The following is a 27021-nucleotide window of genomic DNA, read 5'->3' on the forward strand; positions in this document are numbered from 1 at the left end:
TTTATATTTTAAAAAAAATAACCTAAAAAAAACAACATATTTGCAAATGCTAATGCACAGTTACATTTTATTTCACAAACTTCACAGGAACAAAGCAAATAGTAATTGTGGCATGTGCAACAGTTTGAGCACCCTAGAATGTCAATATTTACTTATTCCCCCCCCCCCCTTTGCTACAGATCACAGAATCAATCTCTTCAGCTTCTTGGCTGACCGTGTCACATTTACATCAAGAATTTCCTGATATTTAATAGAATCCATTCATTGCTCTATATCTACAGTGTTTCCTGTGCCACTGGATGCCACACAACCCCAAAGTAAAATATATCCACCTCCATATATGACATCTGGGAAGGTGATTTATTCATCAAATGCAAACCTATGTTGATTGCGGGGATTTTATATTTTGACGAATTTTATATTTTATGTCATCAGTCCACAACAATCCAAAAGGCCTCCACCTTGTCTAGATGCTGTCCTGCATAGCTCAGGTGTAGAGGTGTCCAATAAGGTTGCAAATCAAGTTTATGCAAACAATGCAGCACCATGGAACAGTGCAACACCACTCTTGTGTCGGACACATTTTTCTGCAGGTCCTTTGCAGTCATATGAAGGTTTGTTTCTCTTTCTGGACATCATACGAGCAGTTCTCTCTAAACGTTTTGTTGGTTTTCCAGACCTTGCTTTGACTTCCACAGTTTCCTTGCCACAACTCCCAGCAGCATCAGTACAGATGTCTTAACTGAAACCCTCCAGCTGATGTTTACGTTTTTTTTTATAATGTGTTTGTTTACTGTAACATTTTATTTTTCATAGTTGCCCCTTTGGGTCTGGGGGATCAGTTTACATGCCCAGTCTGCCCATATTAATACCCTGCTCTAACAGCCAATTGTAATTGCTATTAACACTATGTGATTTTGTAAATAGGCTGTTTGTATGAAGAACTATTCTACATGCCCAACCTGCCTCACTCTAAAACTTTCACTGATGGTAGGCTTTAATGTTGTCAGTATAGTTTTGGCCTTTACACCAAATCAAAGTGTAGAGAACTGGGGTCACAATCACACAATTAACAATTTATAACATTTTATTTTCAAGGAAAAAAAATAGTCTCTTTTAATATATACAGTTATACATCCAAGTGCAATAAATGTTGAACTAGCTACTGAATGTAGATTAGGGTCAAGCCTTGAGGTTGAAGTGCATCACATGTGGCTCAGGACAAGGGTTAGGATGGCACAAGTGAGTTGTAATTCAGCATATTGGATGACGTGTTTTTGCCATTCAGATAACGGGTGACCAGGTATTTCAAGCATGATATACACCTATTAAGAATACCTTTACACTAATAACAGTTTTGGTAAACAGTTTGCAAGTGAGTGGGCAAATGAAAAAAATAGTGACATTTATGTTATGTTGCCGTTTTTAAAAAATTATTATTTATAAATGTTTATTTATTTTGCACACAGTACATCAATTCAGCTCCACACACACTTTCAGTTTTGGCACTTTTTAGATAGGGAAACAATTTTTTTTTTTTTTTTATGCAATATATTCATTGTGAAAAATTGCCACCCATGTTCAGTAAATGTATCCACCTCAGTTATGTGCAAAGGGTTCCTGAGAAACATCTTCAGAATGCTGCTTTGGCGCAGTTCACATCGCTAAAGAGTATGGTTCCAAAACACCAGGTTTTACACCAATGATCTCATCATCAGCCACTGTTATTTAAATGAATATTTATCTCCTGCCATTCTCTGGTCCTGCAGAGGGGTTTGCCCAGAAGACAGTTCAGCCCAGCAAAGCATCACATTCTTGCATTACTTCATGTGCACTTATTCACTTACTCCATAGCAAGAACGTCTGGGTAAACAATGTATGCTGCCCTAGTGCTTATGCTACTTGCTGAAAAAAAGAGAGAAAAATGATTATTGTAATGTCCCATGAGTGCTAGTTCTTATTATGTAATGTATTCAAAGAAGTAAGCATAGAGGTGTAACAATCCTCGGTATAACAAACACTACTGCTGCTGGGTTCTAGGAGTATAGCTGGCCCTGACTGATAAACAGTTCAATATATTTCTAAGAAATAGCGGGGGGGGGGGGTCTTCCCCAAAGGGTAGGTAGAGCAATAAACAAATTAAGCTGCCACTGAGTGATGAGAGAGTATGACCATTTCTTGTCATAGAATTGTGATTGTGTATAAAGGTGCCATACACAGGAAGACCAGTATGATATATAGTATAGTTGAGCCACGGTTCAGACTAATTCTGTATGAGGGACTGACAGCCTTAATGACTGCAGCAGCATAAAGTGAAGAGCTAATAATCCTTGATGAACCAGGATTTCAGCATTATCAGACTAACAACTCCCTGACTTGCCATACACGACAAGTTGTTTAGGCATTATTTACAGTCCTCTATAAAAGGTGTTTAGGCAGTATCATACAAACTGGCTAAACTGCCCAACCAAATCTGGGCATATATGGTCATCTTACATTACATAGCAAGCAGATTACCCATTTCCTTACTAGCACAATGCATAACTTTAAACCATACTTACTTTCATCACTTCATAAATCCAGTTCAAGAATGTCTGCACATTGGTGTATACTCCTACTTTATTAGGTCTTCCACAGCCATCACCCCAGCTCACAACACCAACCTGGTCCCAGCGAGAGTTTTGTCCCAGTGACACCAAAGGGCCACCACTGTCACCCTGTAAGAAAAGAGAGGTCCAGTATCTGTGTGAACCTGACTTAAGTAATATATGTATGCTGAATCTCAAATGGCGTTTAAAACAAATGGTCACACAAAAACAATACAGTCTTTTTAACTGTTGCTATATTACAGTTCTTGCAAAAAGTAATATATAACAGAAGAAATAAAGGGAAATTTTACCCATTACTGCAAGAGCGTTAAGGGTAGCGGGGTACCTAGACTTCAGAGGGGGCAGTGCATACTTCAAAAACTGGCCGCCCACCCATCCTCCCTCTTAGCCGCCTGCCCTCTTGCCCGTCCACCCTTTCAACCTCTCGCCCTGTCCACCCTCTCGCCCATTCTCTTTCCCATCCTCTTTCCCTCCCTCTCGACCTCCCGCCCACCAATACCCTGCTTATCAATGGAGAATGGTTTATGTTGTTAAACAGTTTCCTTTTTCAGGCTATAAGTACCTGGCATGTGTCAGACCCGCCTTCTAACTTCCCTGCACACAACATGGATTGAAGAATCTGCCCACCATACTCTTGATTGCATGTAGCACTGGAAATAAGATTAATGGTCACTTCCTGGAGCTGAGAAGACAGTGCAGCTAAAAAGAAAAAAAAAAGATAAAGTCAAAGTAGGCCCATATTTAAACTAATACAAAGTTATATTTAAACTAAACATGAAAATAAATTTCACTGTTATGACATGGGAAGGGATATTGGGCATGGTGCCAAACACTAATTCAGGGGTGTAGTAAAATTACATCTCTGTGAAAAAGCATGTCTCCCAGGGGAAGGGATAGTGACTGGATTTGAGCGGATGTAGATTCTGTATGGACGTGGCCTGGGCTGCATTTACCATATAGGCACCTGTGGGCCTGTGCCTATGGCGGCAGCTTTAAGGGGGTGGCCCTTGGGCGTCTATATAATGAATTACATTTTTTGATGACATTTTTGTTAAAAAAAAAATCTGCCCAATCGCTGGAGTTAAACCAGTGGCTATGCTTGGGGAATGGGGGGCAAGGAGCACATTTAGGTGTTGGCGGAGGAAATTATGTCATACACCACTGAAAGTCACTCCACACGTAGCCATGCATGTGACGTCACTTATGTAAACCCAAGGGTGGCATCAGAACTAAATACAATGCTGGAGTAGCCTGTATGATGGTAAGGTTAATTTCTGAGCTGGTATATTTTCTTGGATACCCCTCAAAGTGGAGGGATGCTGTTGGGTTGGAAATCACAGCTGGGGTGCTAAAAATGTAAACGTGAATATAGATAAGGCAGCACATAAGAGTAAAGTAATATTTAGCCGTATAGCTCTCCTGCCTTAGAATATAATTTACTTACAACCTCCTTCCACTGTATGACCCCAGCCTGTTACCCATAGCACTGAGCCAGCCACTATCTGATTATCATATCCAGGAAGGCAGACAGGCTGCACTGATGCTGTGAAAGGAAAAAGAAAAAAGAAAATTTTGTAAAAGGCAAACACAACCTGCTGTAGAAGAATATTATTAAATACATTGAGAAATCACCAACATATTTATACTATCAATTATATATTCAAAGGGTTCTCATTTACACATACACTGCTACATGTTTGCTGATGATCCTAACCATAGCAAACTGGCTTTGACTTAGATATAAGACATGAAGTTAAATAAGAGTAAGAGATAAAAAAGGATCACAATACCAGTTCTTTGGGGGGAAATTAAATAAAATATTGTGTGGTCAGCTTTTTACATTTCCTAGGCGATGCAAGGGCCCTTAAAGATGTACTAAATGGTTATCTGATACCAAAGAGTGACACGTGCTTGGCAGCCTAGGGAAGTGATGGCACTTACTCATATACCCATTGCCCAACCCACCCATCTCTGAAATCAGCAAAAGGGGCAGGGATGGCAGTCACAAGTATATATGAATTAAATTCAGAAGCTAGGGTTGATCTGAGTGGATATGTCAAACAAGGCTCGGGCAAGGCAACACGTACCATGGGTGAGGGTTCTGGGCCTGCAAACTGCCAAAAAAGTAAATGTAGGGGGCTATTTGGGTCTTTGTGTACTTGAAATTGCAGGACCTGTCTTGAGTCTCAGTTCAGACTGAATGATGGGTGTTTTGCTACTGTAACAATGCTGTGTATTTCCTCAGAAAGTTACTAAACATTTATAGTATTTTTATATTTGGTACTATATGGTAGTACTTATATCATTGCTGGATTAAAACTCACTTGATACAGCTATGTCACTTTTGAGTTTGACAAGGGCAATGTCATTTGGTTTTTGATTGGCAACGTATCTGGAATGCAGGAAGATCTTGTCCACATAGGATCCAAACAGATATGTAAGAGTGGTTACCCCATACTGCACACGCCATCGATCGATCTGTTTCTGTCCCCTAAAGAGGAGGCAAGTACTTTAACCATCTCATAGATTGATTTTCACTGTGACTTTTAGAGCTGGAGGGGACAACGTGACCTACAGCTGGTGCAGTAACCTGTATTTCTAGGAATAGCACAGAATGTGGGACGGAGCAGCCTCTGAGGATAATGGGCTAATATAGAGTACATTGTGTGTCATTTGCCTCTAAATACTCTGCTAACTGCCTGTGCCTGTTCCCTGGGTAATGATCCCACAAGTCATATTAATTAACATAGTAAATTCATTTATTGCCAGTGCCTCATGGTATTCTGGAGATGTTAAACAAGCCAGACATGCCAATTCATAAGTGACATCTCTTATGTTCAACATAGTGCACACTCATTTTGCACACTGCACTTGGACATACACACAGCAACACTTTTCTGCTCTTTAATACAAAAGCAAACATTTATAATAATATTGAATTCTTCCAAGATTCTTGTTCATCATCTCTGCAGCTCCCATGGTCACCAAACTCCATCAAAACTGCTGCACTTGCACTAAACTTTCCACTAAATCACTTTCCTGCTCAGCTCTCTTGGCATATTTTTTTTAAAGCCATTTGTTGCACACAAAGAAACAATTATTGTCTATTCGGGTGTATTTATTAAGATGTCTAAAATTACTTTGTACCACATTAGACCTGGCATAACCCATTGTAGTTAAAGGGGTTGTTCACCAACACTTTTCCCACTTTAGTTGTTTCCAGATAGTTCACCAGAAATAAAGACTTTTTGCAATTACTTTCTATTTACTATTTGTGATCATTTTTCTAATACTGAAGTGTAAAGCTTCATTTTCCACCTTCTAAAGCCGCTCTGATGGGGGTAGGGGGTTGTTGACTCTGTAACTGTTCTTAATTAATACATTTAGTTGATACATTTCTTATCTTTGTCCCTGTTGAGCATAAGGGCAAGGTCACAAAAGGCATTTTTATGTTTGCATTTTTAAAAAACGTACAGACGAGCGTAAATACGCACAAAATTAAGCCCTATTGAAAATAATGGAATACGCATTATGGCAATTCCCACAGGGCTCTTGCGAGCCAACATCTGCCACAAGACGCCAGTATTTGGGGTTTTTAGCAGAAACGCCAATACACCAAGGAAACACCATATGATTGAACTAATAGATCTGCAGGTTTTGAAATACACTTAGCTGAAATACACTGCGTATTTTCACTCTCGCAAGATGGATTTCGCATATACTTATTAACGGCGTATGCTGGTGACGTAATTATTTTGCGTATTGACAAGCAGTATGGCTACATTCTGCATTTAAATTTTTTTCCACTTGGCTTTTTTTTGCAAAACTTTACTAAAAACTAGAATTGTGGGGAATGAGAAAAAACAGAAATGTTGGGAAAAGAAAACTATAGGCTGAGAAACGCATATTATCGTGTGTGTGGTTTCATTGGCGTATTTAACAATGTATGCAACGTATAAACGCCACGTGTGACCTTGCCCTAAACCATGAGTTTATAGAATCAGCGGTTAGAACGGATGCAATTGTTGCTAATATTCCAAAGACACTGCTGAGAACTGTATCAACTCCTGTAGTCACTAAATGTATCATATTGTAACAGTTCAGAATCTGCTCCTGGATGATTGAGCTGCCAGACTGAGACACTAGAAACAAACATTAGACTTTAAACTTCAGTTTTGGAAAAACGATAAAAAAAAAGCAACTGAAAAAAGTCTATTTCTGGTGAACAATCTAATAATTAAACTGAAAAAAGTGTTTGGAAAGGTGAACAACCCCTTTTATGGGACAGATCCAGGTATTAAAAATGGTGTAAAATGCTGCACAAAAAGTGGCATCTCTTGGCTTCAGGCTTTACTTTTCAAACCTCTTTTTACACCAGATTCTTACAGCTGGATGCACAAATTCATAAAATAATTGCATGGCTTTACAAGTATGTGTTCTTATACACAGCAGCATGCAATAAAGTTAAAATGGCAATATCAAGTGGATTCTATTTATTCTTTTTATTAACACAGCGTTATAGATATGCCCCTTATAAATGCTGTGTGTGCATGTGGGTTCTGTATGCACTATGCCTCTTACATCATCTGTCTTTCTGGGGCACAGCTGACAGGTTTGCCTTGGGCACTAGGAAAGACTGTCTCATTTTAACCTTTGGTGGGTAAGATAATCTCTCTGTCCTTCAGGCACCAAGCTGTGAAGGGGGAGTAGGGGGAGAATCCGCACCTATTCTCTGTACAGTGCTGGGCATAAATAACACAAAAGAACTTATCCACCAAATGATCAGTTTTTACAGGAACGTTCCTAATAGCAGATTAAAAAGGAAGTATTGGGGCAACCCTACAATAATGACTGTTCCCACTTCCCTCACTTAGATTTTTTTAAAAATCCATTTTCATCTAGCAGTACAGTAAGGTGATTTTAAGTCCATCTTGTTTATATAAAACGATGTATGTCCAATTTTAGCCTGTCAATGCCTAACCCTAAATGATCCTACGGAGAGGATAAACCCCTCATTAAAAATGCATAAGAAGAAAATCCCAAACCAAAACTACATTTGTCAGCAAACCCATAAACTGTCCTGGATGCACATCTCACAAGAGACATTTTTCCCATATTATGTTTGTAGATTTATTAATGAGTATTAATGTATTCTGCATTATGCCACTAGGTGGAGAATGCAGTTAAAGCTAGTAATGGGGACAACCAAATGCTGAAAGCATCAAGGATACTAGTTCTCTCTACATTTTTCAGTCCCCTCTACATATACAATGTAATACCTTTTGACAGATATTTTAAGCAATAGTGTGAAAGAATCTTTGGCAGGAGAATACAGGACTGAGAGAAATAGCTGCTGTATTTACAGATGGATAAGCTCATCTCCCTTAAATATGAGATAAAGCAAATGTGCCTTTAAATGAACAGTATAGCTCTTGTTCCACATGAGTTAAATGAATAGGGCTAGTGCTAAACACTTTTTGCCTAAAATAATTAGATTTCCAGCCTACAACCTCCTGCAACATTGTCTGTGCATTAGTAATTTACCTTTCTGCTTTGCAAGGACCAAATATGGAGTAACTTCAGTTTCCATTTCTGCCCTATTTAAGCTCAAGAAATAGCAAAAACTGTAGATTTTTTTGTGATTTAACAATAGTCAAAAAGTATGCTCAGAACAAGCCCTTTTTCATTGCATATTGAACATGGGGGTCTGCTGCCCCTATAAAACTAAGGCAGTACAAAACAACGCCAACATAGTGACTTACTTGTCAAAGCAGTGGGCAGCACTGAGGATCCAGCGAGAGTTCAGGATACTTCCTCCACATATGTGCTGACCCATGTACTGTAGACTGACCTGCCATGGGTACCTCAGTATATCAGAATTAGTACCCCCAATAATCCTCTGTTGCTTATGTCCAATACCACATGCTGTTGAGGACAGAAATATAATTCAAATTTCCAGTTCACCAAAAATACTTTCCTTAGCTGTATTCTTAATTATGCATCATGCCCCTTTCCTCTTTGTTAATATGAATACAATGAAAATAAACTGTTTTCCTAAGCATTTGGTCACACTCCCAGCTCAAAATGAAACTTATATAAGAGCTAGCAGCACCATCTGACTCTTTGTGGGGATTCGCCCAGATGGTTCTGATCTGTTTTTTTCCTAATTAATTTATGTATATATAAAACATACTATGTTATCAAAAAAATAATACAGAAAACACATATCTTACAGAAAGGTTAGTAACAGCAGCATAACTACTGTTTGCCAGGCCCCCCTGCAAAGAAATCTTTAGAGGGGCCCAGCGCACAGAAATCCCTACCTGGCCCCTTATATGCGCACTGGCATCTTGGCTCGCAGATAGGAAAGTAGTTCAGAAGGGAGGGGGGTTTACTGCTATAGAGGAAGCAGCCCCTGCGGTCCAGACCCCCCTTTTCTCGGGACCCCACAACTGTGGGGACTGCTTCCTCTATAGTTATGCCACTGATTAGTTAACCAATGCCAATAGGTGTAATAAAGTACTTATTCTCATGACCACATGAAAAATACAAATCCTACACCAAAATCGTGTAAATGATATAACTCAAAAACCACAAGTAATAAAAAATGAAAATCAATTACAAATTGTTTAGAATATCAGTCTCTATCTCATATTTAATGTTAACCCAAAGGTGAACAATCCGTTTAAGTATTTTTGGGGTAAGTGCATACCAGCTTTGCACACCGTTTGGGTACACATTTGGCCCGTTTTCCCTGGCAGATATTCTCCCTGTTATAGTCTGATGATGCTTGCGCCAACGGTTGGACCTGGGCATCCAGACTCAGACTCTGAACCAGACAGTACAAGGAAAGTCAAGCTGCCCAGTCAAATAGACAAGTAGCGAACCTTATCTCAAACCTTCTGAAAGTCTGTGGAACTAGATGAAACTGAGGTGCACAAATGTCATCCAACGGTGCAAATCTAACATGAAAAAAAATTCTGATCATACCTGCACAACTAAGAGATACAACTCGGCCAGATGTGCAACTTCCCCTGAAAAAAAAAAAAAAGGAGAGAATGTATTTCACTTCAGTCTACTAAAGAGTTGTTTTTTTCATTATCTCATTTAGTTTTTTTAGTTTATAGTTTTTTAAGTGCAAACTTGAGGTACCAATTAACCTTGCGTATATATTTAAAAACAGCATAACTTTGCATTTAATATGCTTCATGTATGAGACACCATTTCATTTTTAATGGCCATAAAGAAGCTTAAAGGAGAACTAAAGCCTAAAAATGAATATTGTGAAAAAGGTTTCACCATATGCACCAGGCTAGGTTTTCATCCTACCTAATAGAAATGATCCAGGCCTTCAAATATAAGCTCATGCTACAGGGCTGAATATCAAATTACACTGGTACACGATACATGAAATATAATTATATAAGCGAAATTCAGGAAAATTGAGTTATATTGGCAGAAACACTACTTCAAATCGAACTAAACAAGTTTGGCATAGGGAAAGATAAATCTGAAGCTGGAAATGTGAGTTTGGTTTTATATGAATTAAACAAATATTTTTACTCCACTTCAACTCGAGTTTGGTGCCAACTCCACTTTGCAGCTTTAGCACAGGGAAGGCTTATACCTACCCGAGCAATGGATTAACTTGGATTCTTTGGTCGCTCAGCACCTGCACAGTGCTATACAATATAGCAGATGATGTAGACAAGTCAGAGATTGAAACAGAACTGGACACTGGTTCACTGTGAAACAAAGAAAGAAGGCAAGAATATTTATCTTATGGTTTACTTCGCTCTACCGTGAGATGCTGGATACAGAAAGGATGGCTCTTTCTGGTGTTGCAGATCTAATCCTTGAGGCTGGACAAAATCAGTATAGACTGTAAGGCTACCTGTGGCCACTAGATGGCAGGGAACTCAAAAGAAAACAAAAACTCTATAAACACTGGATTTTCTCACCGTCTTGGGTTTATGTCAGTGAGGTTTGTGCCTCATATGGGTTTAGCCTACATCCAAGAATTGTTTCCCGCTAGAATAGATGTATATAATATTTCTTTGTGACTACATGAACATTGTTATTTAACCACCTGATGGCAGATGCAGTGTTTAGCATGGTTCAAATGATTTTTGTAGATCTGAGTTTTAGAAAAACATTTCTGAAAAAGATTGGTTGAACATGAAACCTATGAACCCCAATTTGCAGATACAAATACAGCGAAACCTCAATTTTAGATCCCCTGATTTTAAGTTTACCCTCATTTTACATTGTTGTTTTGTGGTCCTACCTATATATTATGCATAATACATTGCCCTGATTTTACATTTTCCTGGATTTTTCACCATATTTTCCTGTTCCCCTGAAAAAATGTAAAATGGGGGTTCTACTGTATGAGAACAAATATATGTAGTCAACCAGCAGATTCAATTCAGCCGAAACCTGGATCCTTTGAGCTACTTAGCCCAGTAACGCAAACAATTAGCACCTGCCACAAAGAGTTTCATGGTACCATTGTGATCAGCTCATTTTTTCACACCTCAATGTATCAGGTCGCGTTAGCCTAAAAGTTCAGTGGAACCATTATGAATTAATTATGACATTGTCATACACGTTAGCTTTAAGAATGCTGAGGAAACTCCCTACCACCCAGTTAAACTAGAGCAGCTACTTGGATGAGTGGTAAAAGGTTTTCAAGATTACTCAGCTTGTCCAGTTGCTCTATATTTATCACTGCTAGATACTGAGCTGATGAAATGTCAACATATTATTAACCTATGCACGGGGCTAATATTGGGTTTTGCTTGGGACACCATAAGGTATTAGATAAGGAAACCTCAGAAGGCCTCTGTGTGTACATAAAAAGACTTCAGTATTATTACTAATAAATGGTGTTCAAAGAGCAACAAGATGGTTTTCTAATACTGGCCGTCATTTCTGATCTGTCTACACACATTATAAGCATTAATTCTAAGCATATTCTTTCTTTTTGTCTAAACCACTAACCCACATGCACACTATCAGGTTTTTTTTTGTGGATTATACAAAAACCTCAACTCTAATTTCCGCTTGATATATATTTGTACATGTATGTTTATGTTCTTGCATCACATACCTGTAGTAGCCAACCTGTGCACACACAGCTTTTGCTTTACTAGCATCCCAGTTGTCACTGCAAATAAAACTCCAGCTGGTTCTGGATGACGCATAGAGTTGAAGCAGAGAACCAGCTTCCATGAATCTCACTGTAACAAAAAGGAACATTTGATAGTTAAAGGAGTAGTTCACCTTTAAGTTAACTTTTTTTGTACGTTATAGAATAGCCAGTTCTAAGCAGCTTTTCAATTTGTCGTCAATATTTATTTTGTTTCGATTTTTAATTATTTGTCTTCTTCTTCTTCCGACTCTTTCCAACTTGGGTCACTGACCCCATCGACAAAAGAAAATGCTCTCTAAGTCTAAAAAATATTGTTATTGCTCTGCTTTATTACTCATATATTTATTTAGAAACTCCCCCAATTATATTCCAGTCTCTTATTCAAAGCAATGTGTGGTTGCTAGGGTAATTTGGAGAAACAAATCCGGCTCTATAAATTGGCTTAAATCTTCAAAGTAAAACAATTTTGCGGGTATTAATTTGGACCCTAGCAACCACATTGCTGAAATTAAAAAACAGATAACTACTGTATGAAAACTTAAAAATAAAAAAAACACCAATAAAAAAAAAAACGAATTGCAAATTGTTTCAGAATATCACTCTCATAATATTAAATATATTAATATTAAATAATATAATATTAAAAGTTACTCAAACAACCCCTTTCATGATTAGCAAATCAGTAAATTTAAACCCTCTCTTTAATCTGTACTAAATGCTTACCCATGGAGTTTGTAGTGACATCAAAAGGTTGCACACACCGGCTCTCATCCTCATCCCCTGCACAGTCTGATTTACCATCACACCACTGGTCCAAAGGTATGAATTTGAATGACTTGACGCAGAAATAATAATAATTATCCAAAACCACTTTTACTGCAAGAAACAAACAAACCACACTGTAAGCAACTAGGGATGCATTGAATCCACTCCAAAGTGAGTCCAAACCCTTATTTTCATATGCATATCAGGGCAGGAAGGATCTAAGAAGAACTATGTTCTCAGTGCGTGTAAAAAAAATAAATACAATTTTCATGTTCTTGTGATGTAAAGTCATGTGATTTTAAAGATTTGGTTTGGCTAAACTCTTAAGATTCAGCCAAATCGAAATCCTGCTTAAAAAGACCAAATCCCGGACAAAATCCTAGATTCAGTGCATCTTTAGTCGCAACACAGCTACACACAGTCAGACATAACTGGGAGTATGATAAGGTTGTATCACCAGTGAGCCAGTCCAAACTTCACCAAGACATTAGCAGTGACACTTTTAGGCCAAAACTATTGTTGATTCATGGCGTCAGCTGATGTGCTATTTTCCTTATACAGATATGAGGGTTCCTGGAGATGCAGAGATCATTGCCATTAGGGATGCACCAAATACCAAGTAGAACCCCCATTTTATGTTTTCAGGGGACCAGAAAAAAATGGTGTAAAATCCAGGAAAATGTAAAATCAGGGAAAAGTATTATGCATAATATATAGGTGGGACCACAAAACAACTATGTAAAATGAAGGAAAACTTAAATCAGGGGATGTTAAATTGAGGTTTCACTGTATAGAATTTGGATGCTCAGTAGAAACTTTAGTATTCAGCCAAACCAAACCTGAACTCTCAATGTCATGTTATTTTAAAGTTCTGGACAACTAAAGTGATAAATGTTTGTATGCTATACAGTTTAACAGATTATACTTAAATTTGAACATACAATTTAAAAGGGATCCTGTCATCAGAAAACTTTCTCAAAAGAGCAAACAGATTTTTTTATATTCAATTTTGAAATCTGACATGGGGCTAGACATTTTGTCAATTTCCCAGCTGCTCCTGGTCATGTGACTTGTGCCTGCACTTTAGGAGAGAAATGCTTTCTGGCAGGCTGCTGTTTTTCCTTCTCAATGTAACTGAATGTGTCTCAGTGGGACATGAGTTTTTACTATTGAGTGTTGTTCTTAGATCTACCAGGCAGCTGTTATCTTGTGTTAGGCAGCTGTTATCTGGTTACCTTCCCATTGTTCTTTTGTTTGGCTGCTGGGTGGGAAAAGGGAGGGGGTGATATCACTCCCAACTTGCAGTACAGCAGTAAAGAGTGATTGAAGTTTATCAGAGCACAAGTCACATGACTTGGGGTAGCTGGGAAATTGACAATATGTCTAGCCCCATGTCAGATTTCAAAATTGAATATAAAAAAAAAATCTGTTTGCTCTTTTGAGAAATGGATTTAAGGTATTAGTTATTATTAGTTATTTAGGTAATTAGGGGGAACAAAACAGAAAAAGAACAAAGGTTTTTAATGTAATCATTTTGCCATTCCTTGTGTTAGCAATCCCTACACAAGTTCAATTGTATACCAAACCCAAAGCATTGATGTTTGTTTTTCTCATTATAAATAACTGTAAAAGGATTAATGGTTAATCCCCTATTTTAATCCAATTCCGTGGAAGTAATCCATATTGACCCAGGTAAATTATGGATAGCCCCTAGTCTATAAAATGAAAGGGATTCCAAGGGGTAGTATTTTACTGATCTATGGTAGAGGGTGCACCGTGCATGATACTGGGAGCCTAAAGAAGGAGGCCTTATTCAACCACACCTTTATCCACAGTTAATTAATTAGACCTGTCACTAATAGAAAAAAGTGCTCATTCATAATTCTACATGCAGCTGTAGATAGGGTTGCCACCTGGCCAGTATTTTACCGGCCCTATTATTAATAGGGAAAAATCTAAATATACAGGAAGGCCAGTATTTTTTTCCAAAAAAGGTGGCAACCCTAGCTGTAGTGGAGTATGGCTGGATATAATGTGTGGGTAACTGGTTGGTACTGTGGACATATTTGTTTGAGGGCAGTAAGGTTGAAGCCCTTGTCCAGTTTTGTGCTGTGGCTCGTAGACACCTATAGTAGCTATGGTTCTGGAGAGTCCTCGTCACAAGTAATAACTAAGTAATATCTGGGATGAAAAGGCATGGTGAATTAAAGAAACTGAACTCTCAGAGCCTTGTGGCTGTGTTAAGAAAAGCAGGGACACTTAACACATTTCTTATCTGTTTCTTATTTACATATTTGTGGTGTACTGTTTCAAGTGATTCTAACAGAGACTCCTGATACATTTAAGTGGCTAATGTGTCTTGGTGGAGCCAGTATCTCATTGTATATCCTGTCTACATAACACGACAAATATTTGCTTAGTAACCAAATCAAAGTAATGCACACTGTATCCCACATATAGCTCTACTCACTCAGGATGGATATAACAGCAATTGAAGCCAGCACCAATAATACTGCTACAGTGGGAACACAGTATTTTCTAATGGGAAAGGCTTTCTCCTTCTTGTAGTTCACAGTGTGGCCTCCAGTGTCTGGTTTTGGGACAGGTCTGGGTGTCCCTCGGGCAGGGCCTGGTGTTCGACTAGGACCTGGAACCCTTGGAGCATTAGCGGGGGTCCGAACTGGACCTGGATTATGTGTAGTAGGAATTGGAGTCCTTGGTGGATTTTGAGTAGGGGTGGCAGGAGCTGGCATCCGTGTTGGCACTGTGGGGTTTGTAGCATTAGCTGTGGTTCCTGTGGGCCTTGGAATGTTGGAAGGTGAAGATGTCGGTCCTGTAGGGTTGACAGTCGCACCTGAAGTCCCTGTGGGTCCTGGAGTATGGGAAGCATTACTTATTAGCCCTGAAGTGTGGGTAGTGGGAGTCCCTGAGGCTCTTGAAGTAGCAGGAGTTGTTGGTCCAGGATTCCGGGTACTTGGAGCTGAAGTCCGTGTGGGCCCCGATGTGTGGGTGGTAGAAGCAGAAACAACTGTTGGAACTGCAGCAGTGACCCTTGTAGGCACAGACGGCTGTGTACCACTTCCATTTCCTTCATCTCCACCTGCAATAGCAGTTAATAAACAGTAAGCCCACCAGCTAAGAGAGAAACTAGACCAGTATGATTCATTTCAAAATAATAGTTAGATTATTTAGTTCTCAGTCAAAGAAAAGCAGTTTTTCCCCCCATGTGTAAAATATTCAGACTATTTATTTATATTTATAACAATTACACACCCTGTGACTGCTAGTGGCCCAGAAGTGTAAAGGGCCTGGTGGCACCTTGAGGGATGTGCAGTTTTAGTGTATTTTTGGGAAGCATGTCATCTTACAAAGTTTTGAATGGTCCTTAAAGGAACACTAACATCAAAAAAATGTAAAGTAATACAAATATAATGCATTGTTGCCCTGCACTGGTTAAACTGCTGTGTTTGCTTTAGAAACACTACTTTTATTTATATAAATAAGCTGCTGTGTAGCAATCGGGGCAGCCATTCAAATAAGAAAAGGCTCAGGTTACACAGCAGATAGCAGATAAGCTCTGTATAACATAATGGTATTATCTGTCAGTAAGACAACTCTATTTATTATAGCACCAAAGAGTATAGTTGAATTGATTGTTTAGCACAATCAGAGTTTACCAGGATAACTACTACACAGTCTGTCTCCCACTCTACTTACCTGCTGCGCTAGAAGCAATTACAATATTCACATCCTCCTCTCCAACACTCTGTGGAGACAGAAATGAAAAACTTGATTCAGGCGGTCGGAATATGTATGCGTCACACACAAACCAGACAATTTTTACTTGGTCACTGGCAAACACCGATAATGCATTGATTCCAGGCTCTCTGAGGGAAGCATTGCAGCCCACACTTTTATCAGAACATACTGTCTGTTACACATATAATTCATCAAATGTTCTATTTAATCAGCTATTTATCAGATCATACCTTATGTTGTACTGCCACTGTTGACAAAAAAGTGTGGCTGCAATGGTTAGTATCAGGGTTTTTTGAGTCTATCCTCAAAAGGTCGCCATTACCTTTTGTTACTAAGGCCTGGTTTATAAAGCACAAAAGTAACAAAATCAACAAAGTCTACAGATTTGGCCAATTCTTTAATCTTGATCAATTTATAAAAAACTTGTTTCTCTTTGTTTGCTGGATTATTTCCTATATTGAAGTTCGTAAAGAGAAAATGATTAAAAATCTATCCAAACATTCTCTTTTTACAAGCTGATACTTTGTCAATGTTGTTGCACTGCTATTAAAATAGTAGGATTCTGTCAAGATTTTACAACTCAGGCTAAGGGGCCGATTCACTAAATTCGAGTGAAGGATTCGAAGTAAAAAAACTTCGAATTTCGAAGTATTTTTTGGGCTACTTCGACCATCGAATGGGCTACTTCGACCTTCGACTTCGAATCGAAGGATTCGAAGTACAAATTGTTTGACTATTCGACCATTCGATAGTCGAAGTACTGTCTCTTTAAAAATTTTTTCGACCCCCTAGTTCGGCAGCTAAAAGCTACCGAAGTCAATGTTAGCCTATGGGGAAGGTCCCCATAGGCTTTCCTAAGTTTTTTTGATCGAAGGATATTCCTTCGATCGTTGGATTAAAATCCTTCGAATCGTTCGATTCGAAGGATTTAATCGTTCGATCGAAGGAATAATCCTTCGATCGTACGTTCACAGTATTTGCGCTAAATCCTTCGACTTCGATATTCGAAGTCCAAGGATTTCAATTCCTAGTCGAATATCGAGGGTTAATTAACCCTCGATATTCGACCCTTAGTGAATCAGCCCCTAAATGTCCATTACCGCATTAACAATGTCGAAATTGTTTATATTACTAGCTCTAATGAGGCCCTAGACAATTCACTTGCTTTGCTACTTTGATGGCAAATGTATTTTTGCTGAGACCTAAGGACAGCTGAAAACGTGCTCGATCATAGATCCATGCTTATAGCAATTAAAATGATACAACCATGCCCCAAAAAAGTTAATGGGGAGGACAGTATGGGGGGCACTGCTATAGTACAGGTTTCGGAGTCGTTACCTGAAAACCCGTTATCCAGAAATCTCCAAATTATCTCTCAGAGACTCATTTAATCCAAATAATCCAAATTTTAATGAATCTAATAGATTCATCCAACTTATCCAAATTTTAATAAACAACTTCCTTTTTCTCTGTAATAATAAAACAGTACCTTGTACTTTATGCAAACTAAGAAATAACTAATCCTTACTGGCAGATGATTTTTTTGTAGACTTATGGTATGAAGATCCAAGCTATGGAAAGATCTGTTATCTGGAAACCCCCAGGTCCAGAACATTCTGGATAACAGGTCCCATGCCTGTAACCCAAGGAAACCCCAGCAGGTAGCATTGACTGGTTAGCTGTTTGAAAAGAAACCTCTGATTGATTGCTAATGGTTACTATATGTGGGCAAATGTAAGTTTAAAAAAAAACTATAAAGGGGTTGTTCACCTTTGAATTAACTGTTAGTATGATGTAGAGAATGATATTCTGAGACGATTTGCAAACGGTTTTCTTTTTTTATTATTTGTGGTTTTTGAGGGATTTAGCAGCTCTCCAGTTTGCAGTTTCAGCAACCTGGTTGCTATGGTCTGAATTACCCTAGCAGCCATGAACTTTGAATTGGAATATGAATAGGAGAGGCCTGAATAATAAGTAGAAATAACAATACATTTGTAGCTTAACAGGGCATTTGTTTTTAGATGGGGTCAGTAACCCCATTTGAGAGCTGGAAAGGGTTAGAAGAAGAAGGCAAATAATTAAAAAACTATAAAAAAAAAAGAAAAGGTCAATTGAAAAGTTGCTTAGCCATTCTATAACATACTAAAAGTTAACTTAATGGCGAACTACCTCTTTAAGCAGTTATACAAGTCCCTAGACATTTTTTTTAAAGGGAAACAAAGTGAAGATTCAAACAATCGTACATCTTACAATTTTTCGTTCGACATCTGTCAGAAAATTGATCGGCCAGGTTAAAAAATCTTTATCGGTCCCAGTGCAATCTATGTATGTTTGCAGGACCAAGCAGGCAGCTACCCTCAGTTTTGCTGGCAATATCACCTGAAATGGTCTTTTTAGTTGATGGACACATCGTACATTTAAATGATCGTTTCGAGATAATCGTGGTCTCACGATAAAGAAATTATCTTTCAAAGATCTTAACATCTTTGGCCAGCTTAACTCATAAATAGTTTTTGGTTCCTTGGGTTATTGCAATCGGAACACAATTCTATGATAAAAGTTAGCTCCTGGAGATATTTAGCTGCAGCCCATATTACTGTAGTATTCATTTCACCTAAGGTTGATCGTGATTGCATTAATCCAGGAAGCAGTTATTGTAATGTTGAATTATATTTTTGACATCTGGAAAACAATTTACATCTGTAGAAGTTTAGCTAGATCATGTTTTGGATGCAGAGATTCTGAATCTCAGAGGAGATAGGTGGGAAGTCAAGCAGGTTGCTAGGAGACCCCAGATACAAATCCCAGCATCCCCACAGTAGCACACATCTCTCTGAGAACCACGGCTCATTCTTTCCTCCCAATAATAAGGCAGTGTCAGGTGCTGCTTAAAGATTTCGACTGCCTTACAGATTCCTGTTATGAGTGCCCTTACCACACCCAACTGATTCATCAAGGGGTCTCTCCATCACACAGCAGAGCCGAGTGGTACAGAGAGCAGGTATGTGCCTTACATCTGAATAAATGTGGGAAAGGGGTCGAAATAGTAGAAAGGAATAAAAGAGAAGGAGACTTACTTAAGACGGTATGAATACAGTAATTAAGACTCTAACATATAACAACAAACTTACTGTGCCCATACTGAAAAAAGTTTTCTTGAGACAGTGAAGCCATATCATTCAGAATCTAGTATCTCAAAACAATGTCTTGCTAAGACTACATACTGTAATACCAATAACAAAAGATAGACCTTTTCTCTGTCTAAATCAAGGCAGGTCCTATAAGATATTTAATTAATGGGGTAGTTCACATTTAAGTTAACTTTTAGTATGTAAATACTATATATATATATATATATATATATATATATATATATATATATATATATATATTATATTATTATATATAATTAACTTTAGACTTTTATTTTATTTATTTTTTTAAATTATATATATATATATATATATATATATATATATATATATATATATATATATATATATATATATATATATATAATTAACTAATTAACTTTAGACTTTTATTTTTTTTTTTTTATTGTTTTTGATTTATTCACCTTTTTATGACTCTGTCCTGCTTTCAAATGGGGGTCACTGCAGCCAAAAACCAATTGCTCTGTAAGGCTATAATGTTATTGTCAAATTTTCTTCATTATCTTTCTATTCAGATTTCTTCTATTCATCTTCCAGTTTTACAATTCACAGCACTGCCTGCTTGCTAGAATAATAAAAAATAAAGGCCAATTGCAAGATGTCTCACAATATATCTCTACATCAAACTAAACGTTCATTTAGGTGAACAACCCCCTTTAAGTAAATTCACTTAAAAACAAGGAATCAGGTGTAATCATCTCATGAAAGGGAACAACTTTGAGAGCAGGCCCGGACTGGCAATCTGTGGGATCTGGCAAATGCCAGAGGGGCTGCTGTATGGTTCTATAGAAAGTTACCATATAGTGGGCTGGTAGGGGGCTGTTTGGGCCTCTGTGTACTTGGAATGGCAGGGCCTATTTTGACTCCCAGTCCAGGCCTGTTTGAGAGAGTAGTATTTAGGAACTGACGCTGTAGTTGAAAATACAGAATTACCAGTGAAACTACAGGGATCATTTTTGCATCTGTCTTTGCATAGTCCAAAACAACGTGCCTGCATAGGGCTATCCATTGTCTATGTCTACCACTAATTTATTTCGTATAAATGCCAGCGCACTACTTTAGACATATGTATATCTGTATATTTTATCATTTTTAGTTTGGATTTATAAACCCCAATCTGCTTTGTCAATGGCACTTCCTAGGTACTTCTCAGGCAGACAGGCAAAAAAATATATGGAAATCTGTTCTGACACCTCTGTAGCATAATCTATATGGTAACTCACAACATAGCAAGTGCCAGTTACCTTGTGTGCCATGAAGGGTAGTATAAATGTTCCAATCAAGAACGATCAGCTTTTGAACAGAAAGTATTTAAAAGCCTTTGATCTTGTCCGGGTAAGTGTTCTGCTGGTTTGTAAGCAATAATAAATGTTTTGCAACAAATTGCAACAGGTCTTACTATGACTGCAGAGTGTATGTGTGTGCTTTTGTTCAGGGCTGTCTATCCAGTAAGTTGATATTCATCTACTGCTCCCATCATCTCAGATAGGGATTTAGAATGCTGGCTGGCACCAAATAAATGTATGTGCTTAATAAGCAACTCTTTGAATTTTATTAAAACAAAGCCTTTCTTTTTGGCAGAGTCTGTTCAAGCACATATCTTACACAACAGTATGGGTGTAGCTTCAGGTTTTTCAAACATTAATGTAAGTTTTAGGCATAGGCACCAACCTTCGAGGCTTAGCTGAGATGAACATAAATTACTAGCAAGGAAGAAAACAATTAAAAAATACAAGTGAAAGTCAGGTGCATGTTTCAGGGTCTATAAACTTTACAAGTGCAGTAAAGCAGCAATTAAGAAGACAAACAAGGAACTGAATGCTTCATTTTCCAAGATTGAGCCAAAGTTCACAAACAGTTGTCAGTAGCTAACACAGGACATGGCATACAATTTTTGTCACTAGTAGATCTTGACTTATGACAACAGGGTAGCATTTCCCCTCTCTCTGAAGCATCTCATTTCAAATAAGGGTTTAATAAACACTATCAATACAGGACTGGAACAATTGCACTAATGAAATCAGAAAGGGTTTCCCCATTCTGAGACTAATTGGAAAGCTTAAAACTTTTTTCCTTCCTCTGGATTACCTAAATATCAGGCATTATTTATCTGCAATAAATGCTAAACTAAATGGAGGTGTTTTCCAGTGCATCTTCTAGGTAACTACATAGCATACATTTAGATTAAAGCAATTTGTTCAGGGCCAAAATAGCAAAAAACGGTAGCAGAGTTTTGCTTTAACTGAGAAGCCAGTAACATGAACTTTAAAATCTACTTTATAATGTTATTAATTATTATTAACTAGTTTTGTTGGATCAAAATATCTCAATGTGATAATATTCAATGCTAAGCAAGTTCTTTTTCATTGTCTGAAGTATAATAATGTGACCTGACTTTGTACCTACCTGTATCTACTGTGATATCAACCTGCTACACTGCAATTAACTATAGTTTACAGCATTTGCCGACTGATCGGCAATACTAAGGGTAGTAGATAAGTAACAACTTAGGTTTCAAAAAGTTTTCGGTCTGTCTATTGCTTTAGCAACACTTTAAAGCTTTATAGCTCCTAGATATGCAGAAAACCTTTCATAGCAATGAACTTCAGCTTTTGATACCTACTCTGTAGCCAATCCATCTGGTTACTAAAGTACTTACACACTGTACAATGATTAGTCAATCCAGATTCAGAGTGCAGTTAATGCATCCTGGAACACTCCAGACTCTAATGATTAGTTAAAAACATGTATCAGGAGCCCGCAATAACACAATGGATATTAAAGGGTGCACTAACTGATGTGGAAGGGGGCTTAATGTTGACCTGTATTACACCAGAGCAACTCAGAAGGCTCTATTTAGCCCTACCTACTGCATCATTCACAGGGAACAAATGCCCTCTGTAACAACCACTTGCCCAGCATTGGTCAAAAGAAAAAATGTGATGCTACCTGACAGATGCCTGGCACATGGTATAATGTCCATATAGCTTAAGGGAACAGTAACACCAAAAAATTTAAGTGTTTTAAATTAATGAAAATATCATGTAGTGTTGCCCTGCACTGGTAAAACTGATGTGTTTGCTTCAGAAACACTGCTATAGCTCATATAAACAAGCTGGTGTGTAGCAATGGCGGAAATTGAAAAACGGCTATATGGCACAGGTAAACGAATGGATGACAGATAACACCATTAGACAGACAGAGCTTATCTGCTATCTGCTGTGTAACTTGAGCCTTTTCTCTTTTGAATGGCTGCCCTCATTGCTACACAGCAGCTTATTTATATAAACAATAGTAGTGTTTCTAAAGCAAACAAAGCAGTTTTACCAGTGCAGGGCAACACTGCATTATATTTTCATTACTTACACTTTTATTTTTTAACCTTACTGTTCCTTTTTAAGGTACTTGTTGGTACCTCAACTGTAGACATTCATTCAACTTGGCAGGATCCAGTTCAATTGGAGTGACTAGTCTAGACTTATTCATGGCTATATCTAATTGCTCTGACCCCTATAGTGATTTGCAGCATAACTCAACCTCAGTCAAACACAGGCAGACAATCACCCGTTTTACTAGAATGTATTATGTTTAAAAAACACAAAAAATAGGAGGAACCATGTGATGTTTGAAAGGGCATCTATCATGCTTCTATATGCAAAATCTGTTTTCCCCACCAGTGATGCGGCTAATAGAGCCTGCACTCCAGTTGGAGTCTAGGCCATGTTGGGGCACACACATGCCCGTAATGAGTGAGTTCCCCAGCTTGCTGATTATGCATATTATGTAGAATCGAGGACTGATCTTGGGTCACATGATCTTGAGCATGATGAGCAAGCTGGTGCACTCAATTATTTTCGGCATGTATGTGCCCCAAAACGGCTGCCTGCACTGAAAGCTCCCTCTTAGCGAGGGTGGCATAGTGCTCATGATGGGGTGCTTATTCACAAAATTCTATGGTTTTCCTTGCCCAGAGTGTGGGCTCTGTTAGCCTGTACCTTTGGTGGGGGAAACAAATTTTGTCCTTTTAGCTGCAAAAAAAAGATTGTTTTGGAAAGCTTATATACATATCTGATGACACTTCCCAGCACCTTACTGCCCCAGAAACTGCATCACTGGGCCTGTAAAACTACATTATCTAAAAGTACAGTAAACTCTAAGCAGGGACATCTTTACCTACAAATACCAGACCAGTAAGTATTGGTATCACTTGGTTGGTATCATTGGTATCTTTTGTAAAAGAGCGCTGGGTGCTATTTTGTTAAACTTAACCAACAAAATAATATCCACATGACATATATTACAGTGTACTGAAAAAACAACAACAATTTAATCTCCTCTGAAAAAGGTCCGAGTGCAGGGTTGTTGTTTGTATAGATATGCGCGCACATACACACGGCTCAAAAACTGGAACATAAATGTTTGATATCACTATAAATGCCTCTTTGTTATGGTAAAATTCAGAGGATGGATCTCTTTACAGACCCATAAAATAAAAGAATAATCTCTGCAAATTGCCAGGACTGTATTATTATTATCCTATGAACACTAATTATGGGAGTATTGTAGGTAAGGTCTGGTATGCTCATTCCGAGGTGCATGGCCTGTAGTTACAATGTGGAAATACAGGACTAATTCTGGACTACACACATTAAGATTGTCAATTGAGATACTTTTATGGGGTTGTTAATACAAGTAGCAATTGTATCATGCATAAAACGTATTAAGGTTATGTACCATGGGCAGATATGTTCTAAGACATTGTCCTTACTTTGAAATCACAATAGAATATGTAACATATTGTGGCCAGATGGGTAGCAGCTAGTGTGGCACCATATTTATAATGCTTTGTTCTCAAGCCAAATCTGATCATAGGCATCTCTATTTATGATAATTGTAAGGGGCTCTATAGATGTTTATTGTTTTTTTAACCTAAATGTAAGTGTCTCTACACCCCCTGGACATGTATAATGAATACATTACACCTGCAAAAGGCTTTGTCTTTTACAAGACACCACATGCTGTAATCTTCCTAAACACATTTTATTACCCCTTCAGATTATTATTAGAAAGGTTAGTCTTCAAAATTCAGATATTAATGTTAATAAAATCTGGTATAAATATATTGTAAAATAAAAGCATGGAGGAAATCAGATACAGCAGGGCAAGATAATTACAGTAGGTAAAAACTGCAAAACCGTGGCACTAAATTGTGCCTGGGAGTTGTAGTTCAAAAACAGGTGAATGGAATTCAGTCTCATTTCTTATAAATCATTTGACCCTTGCACAAGTAAAGACAATTTTAAATAGCGATAGATATAGATATAGATTATATATATATATATATATATATATATATATATATATATATATATATATATATACACATATACACACACACACATACATATATACATATATATACACACAAGGAGTTGAGCATTGAATTTCTGCAACCAGGGAAGTAATCCTTATTAATGTTCACATAGACTTTTGTTATTTAACCTTCTTGTACTTGTGAGCAATGTAAATGGCTTTTTAATTACAAACGGCTAACTATACTGTTTAAAAAAAATGAAGAGGGGAAACGACTAGTATAGTTAGAAGACTCCGTATAAGCTTCAAGAATAGAAATATGATTAAACAGTACCACTAAAGTCATTAAGTCGTCAAATCTGCTTTTACATCCACATCTAGATTAATGCAATTCTGCATATAGTATATCATATATTAAAAACAGAACCATTCATGAAAAGACATTTGGGAAAATCTCAAACTGGTGTAATTTACCAAAACAGTAAGTAACTAAAGAGTTCACCTTTAAGTTAACTTTTAGTATGTTATAGAATGGCTAATTCTAAGCAACTTTTCCAGTGTTCGTCATTATTTATCTTAATATATATTTTTTTTAATAAAATTATTTGCGGTCTTCTACTAACTATCTTTCAAATTGGGTCACTGGGCCATCTAAAACAACAATTGACCTGTAAGGGTACAATTGCATTGTTATTGCTACTTATTATTACTCATCTTTTTATTCAGGTCATCATCTATTCATAGTCTCTTATAGTCTCTTATTCATAGCATGGTTGCTAAGGTAGTTTGGACCCTAGCAACCAGATTGTTGAAATTGCAAACTGGAGAGCTGCTTAATAAAAGCTAAATTACGCAAAAATAATAAAAAAATGAAAAGCAATTGCAAATTGTCTACATCATACTATAAGTTCATTTAAAGGTGAACAACCATTTGAAGTCTCGATTGTTCGACTGCAGTAACATCAATGTCATTCCGGGGTTACTAAAATGTAAAATGCCCCTTAATGTCAAAATTGTCTAAATATTTTAAAGGCTAAATTCCAAACAAGTGTCCTTGTTAATAGAAAAATGTTTCGTCTGACAATCAAAAGCAATTTATGTTCATTATTATGTGCAAGAGAGATAAACTCACTGTTATACATTTATGGCAGCCTTTTCCACACCTCTTTACCCTAACTGCAGTTTAGTGAATTTTACCCCCATAATGCTGTTAGTGATCAGCACCAATTGTCAGGCCTTACCATCAGTGTGATTAAACATTTCGGTTTTAGCAACAACAGCATAGTTGGCCCAGTTAGTTAATGGATAATTCTACCTCCCGCCCTGTGCTGATCTCAGGATACCCTGATAGTTTAACACTGTCAGTGAGGCCTACAGACTGGCTTTGGGAACCATTGTAAAAGAACACAGATTCTGTTGTGTCTGCCAAGTATTTCTTCCAGATGCAGCTACCCCCCAACTGGTACACCAGTATTACATTTACTTACCATGGTGGAACAGGGACACAAAGCAGCAGTTATATAAAGCCCTCTTTCTCTCTTGTTTCACAGACCAGCAATCCCCAGTATATGGCAGTCCTTTGTGGGTCTTTCTGTAGCTCTCATACAGGTGATAGGTTTCAGGTTGTTAGTCTGACTCTGTGACTGCACTGCTAGTTTTTGAGCAAGGGAGAAAGCTGTCAAACTGGAATCCCCACTGAGGCCCTGCCCTAGAAACATCTCTCACACACAGGTTCTTCCTCCTTGACTCACCTGGCTGTGTGTTAAAGACTGGATTGCATGGGCGTGTGTTACCTTTTAGTTACTGGAAGAAACCAGAGTGCACGCAGGAACTGTGACTTCCTACACAGTCAGGAACATATACTTTATACACGTGATCTTTCACAATCTAGCCATAAGCTGCGAAATGCAAAATTACATTAACAAAGGGACACTTCAGTCTAGGTGTTTTTGAGGAAATCTTCTCACAAAGGAATTTCTATAGGTAGTAATTAAAATTTTAAAAATAATTGAGTTAATCTTGTTTGCCTGTTTAAAATTTGCCTTCTCAGAACAATGTTTAAACAGAGGGTTATCACCTCACCCCTTTAACAATGACCACAGATTGAATCCACATCCTGCCTGGCTAGTTTGCAATTAATTTAGAGGCATGCTGCAGATTGAACTGATTTATGTGCAGTCATGCAGTATGCATTTAAATTTGCAGGATGTGGATTTAATAAAAAACCCACCGGCCCAGGGTACTTCTG

The 27021-nt window shown here is 37.8% G+C and overlaps 2 protein-coding genes across 2 annotated transcripts in view; one reads left to right on the forward strand and one right to left on the reverse strand.

The window, feature by feature from the left end:
- Positions 1-1069: 1069 nt before the first annotated feature.
- tmprss4.L (transmembrane serine protease 4 L homeolog) lies at positions 1070-26870 on the reverse strand. The gene is made up of 13 exons (XM_018225857.2): positions 26261-26870; positions 16246-16294; positions 14999-15628; positions 12487-12639; positions 11722-11851; positions 10241-10354; positions 9600-9643; positions 8372-8534; positions 4934-5100; positions 4054-4152; positions 3172-3308; positions 2562-2717; positions 1070-1905 (listed from the first exon to the last, which is right to left on the reverse strand). The coding sequence occupies exons 1-13, from the start codon at positions 26261-26263 to the stop codon at positions 1894-1896; spliced, it is 1857 nt and encodes a 618-aa protein (XP_018081346.1). The 5' UTR covers positions 26264-26870; the 3' UTR covers positions 1070-1893.
- LOC121395543 (small integral membrane protein 35-like) overlaps positions 19158-27021 on the forward strand; it is a 30166-nt gene continuing 22302 nt past the window's right edge. Inside the window, exon 1 of the mRNA XM_041569263.1 lies at positions 19158-19288. The gene's annotated coding sequence lies outside the window, so the exon portion shown is untranslated. The remainder of the gene's footprint in view (positions 19289-27021) is intronic.

Source organism: Xenopus laevis, chromosome 7L (assembly GCF_017654675.1).
Source record: "Xenopus laevis strain J_2021 chromosome 7L, Xenopus_laevis_v10.1, whole genome shotgun sequence".
Lineage (NCBI taxonomy): Eukaryota > Metazoa > Chordata > Amphibia > Anura > Pipidae > Xenopus > Xenopus laevis.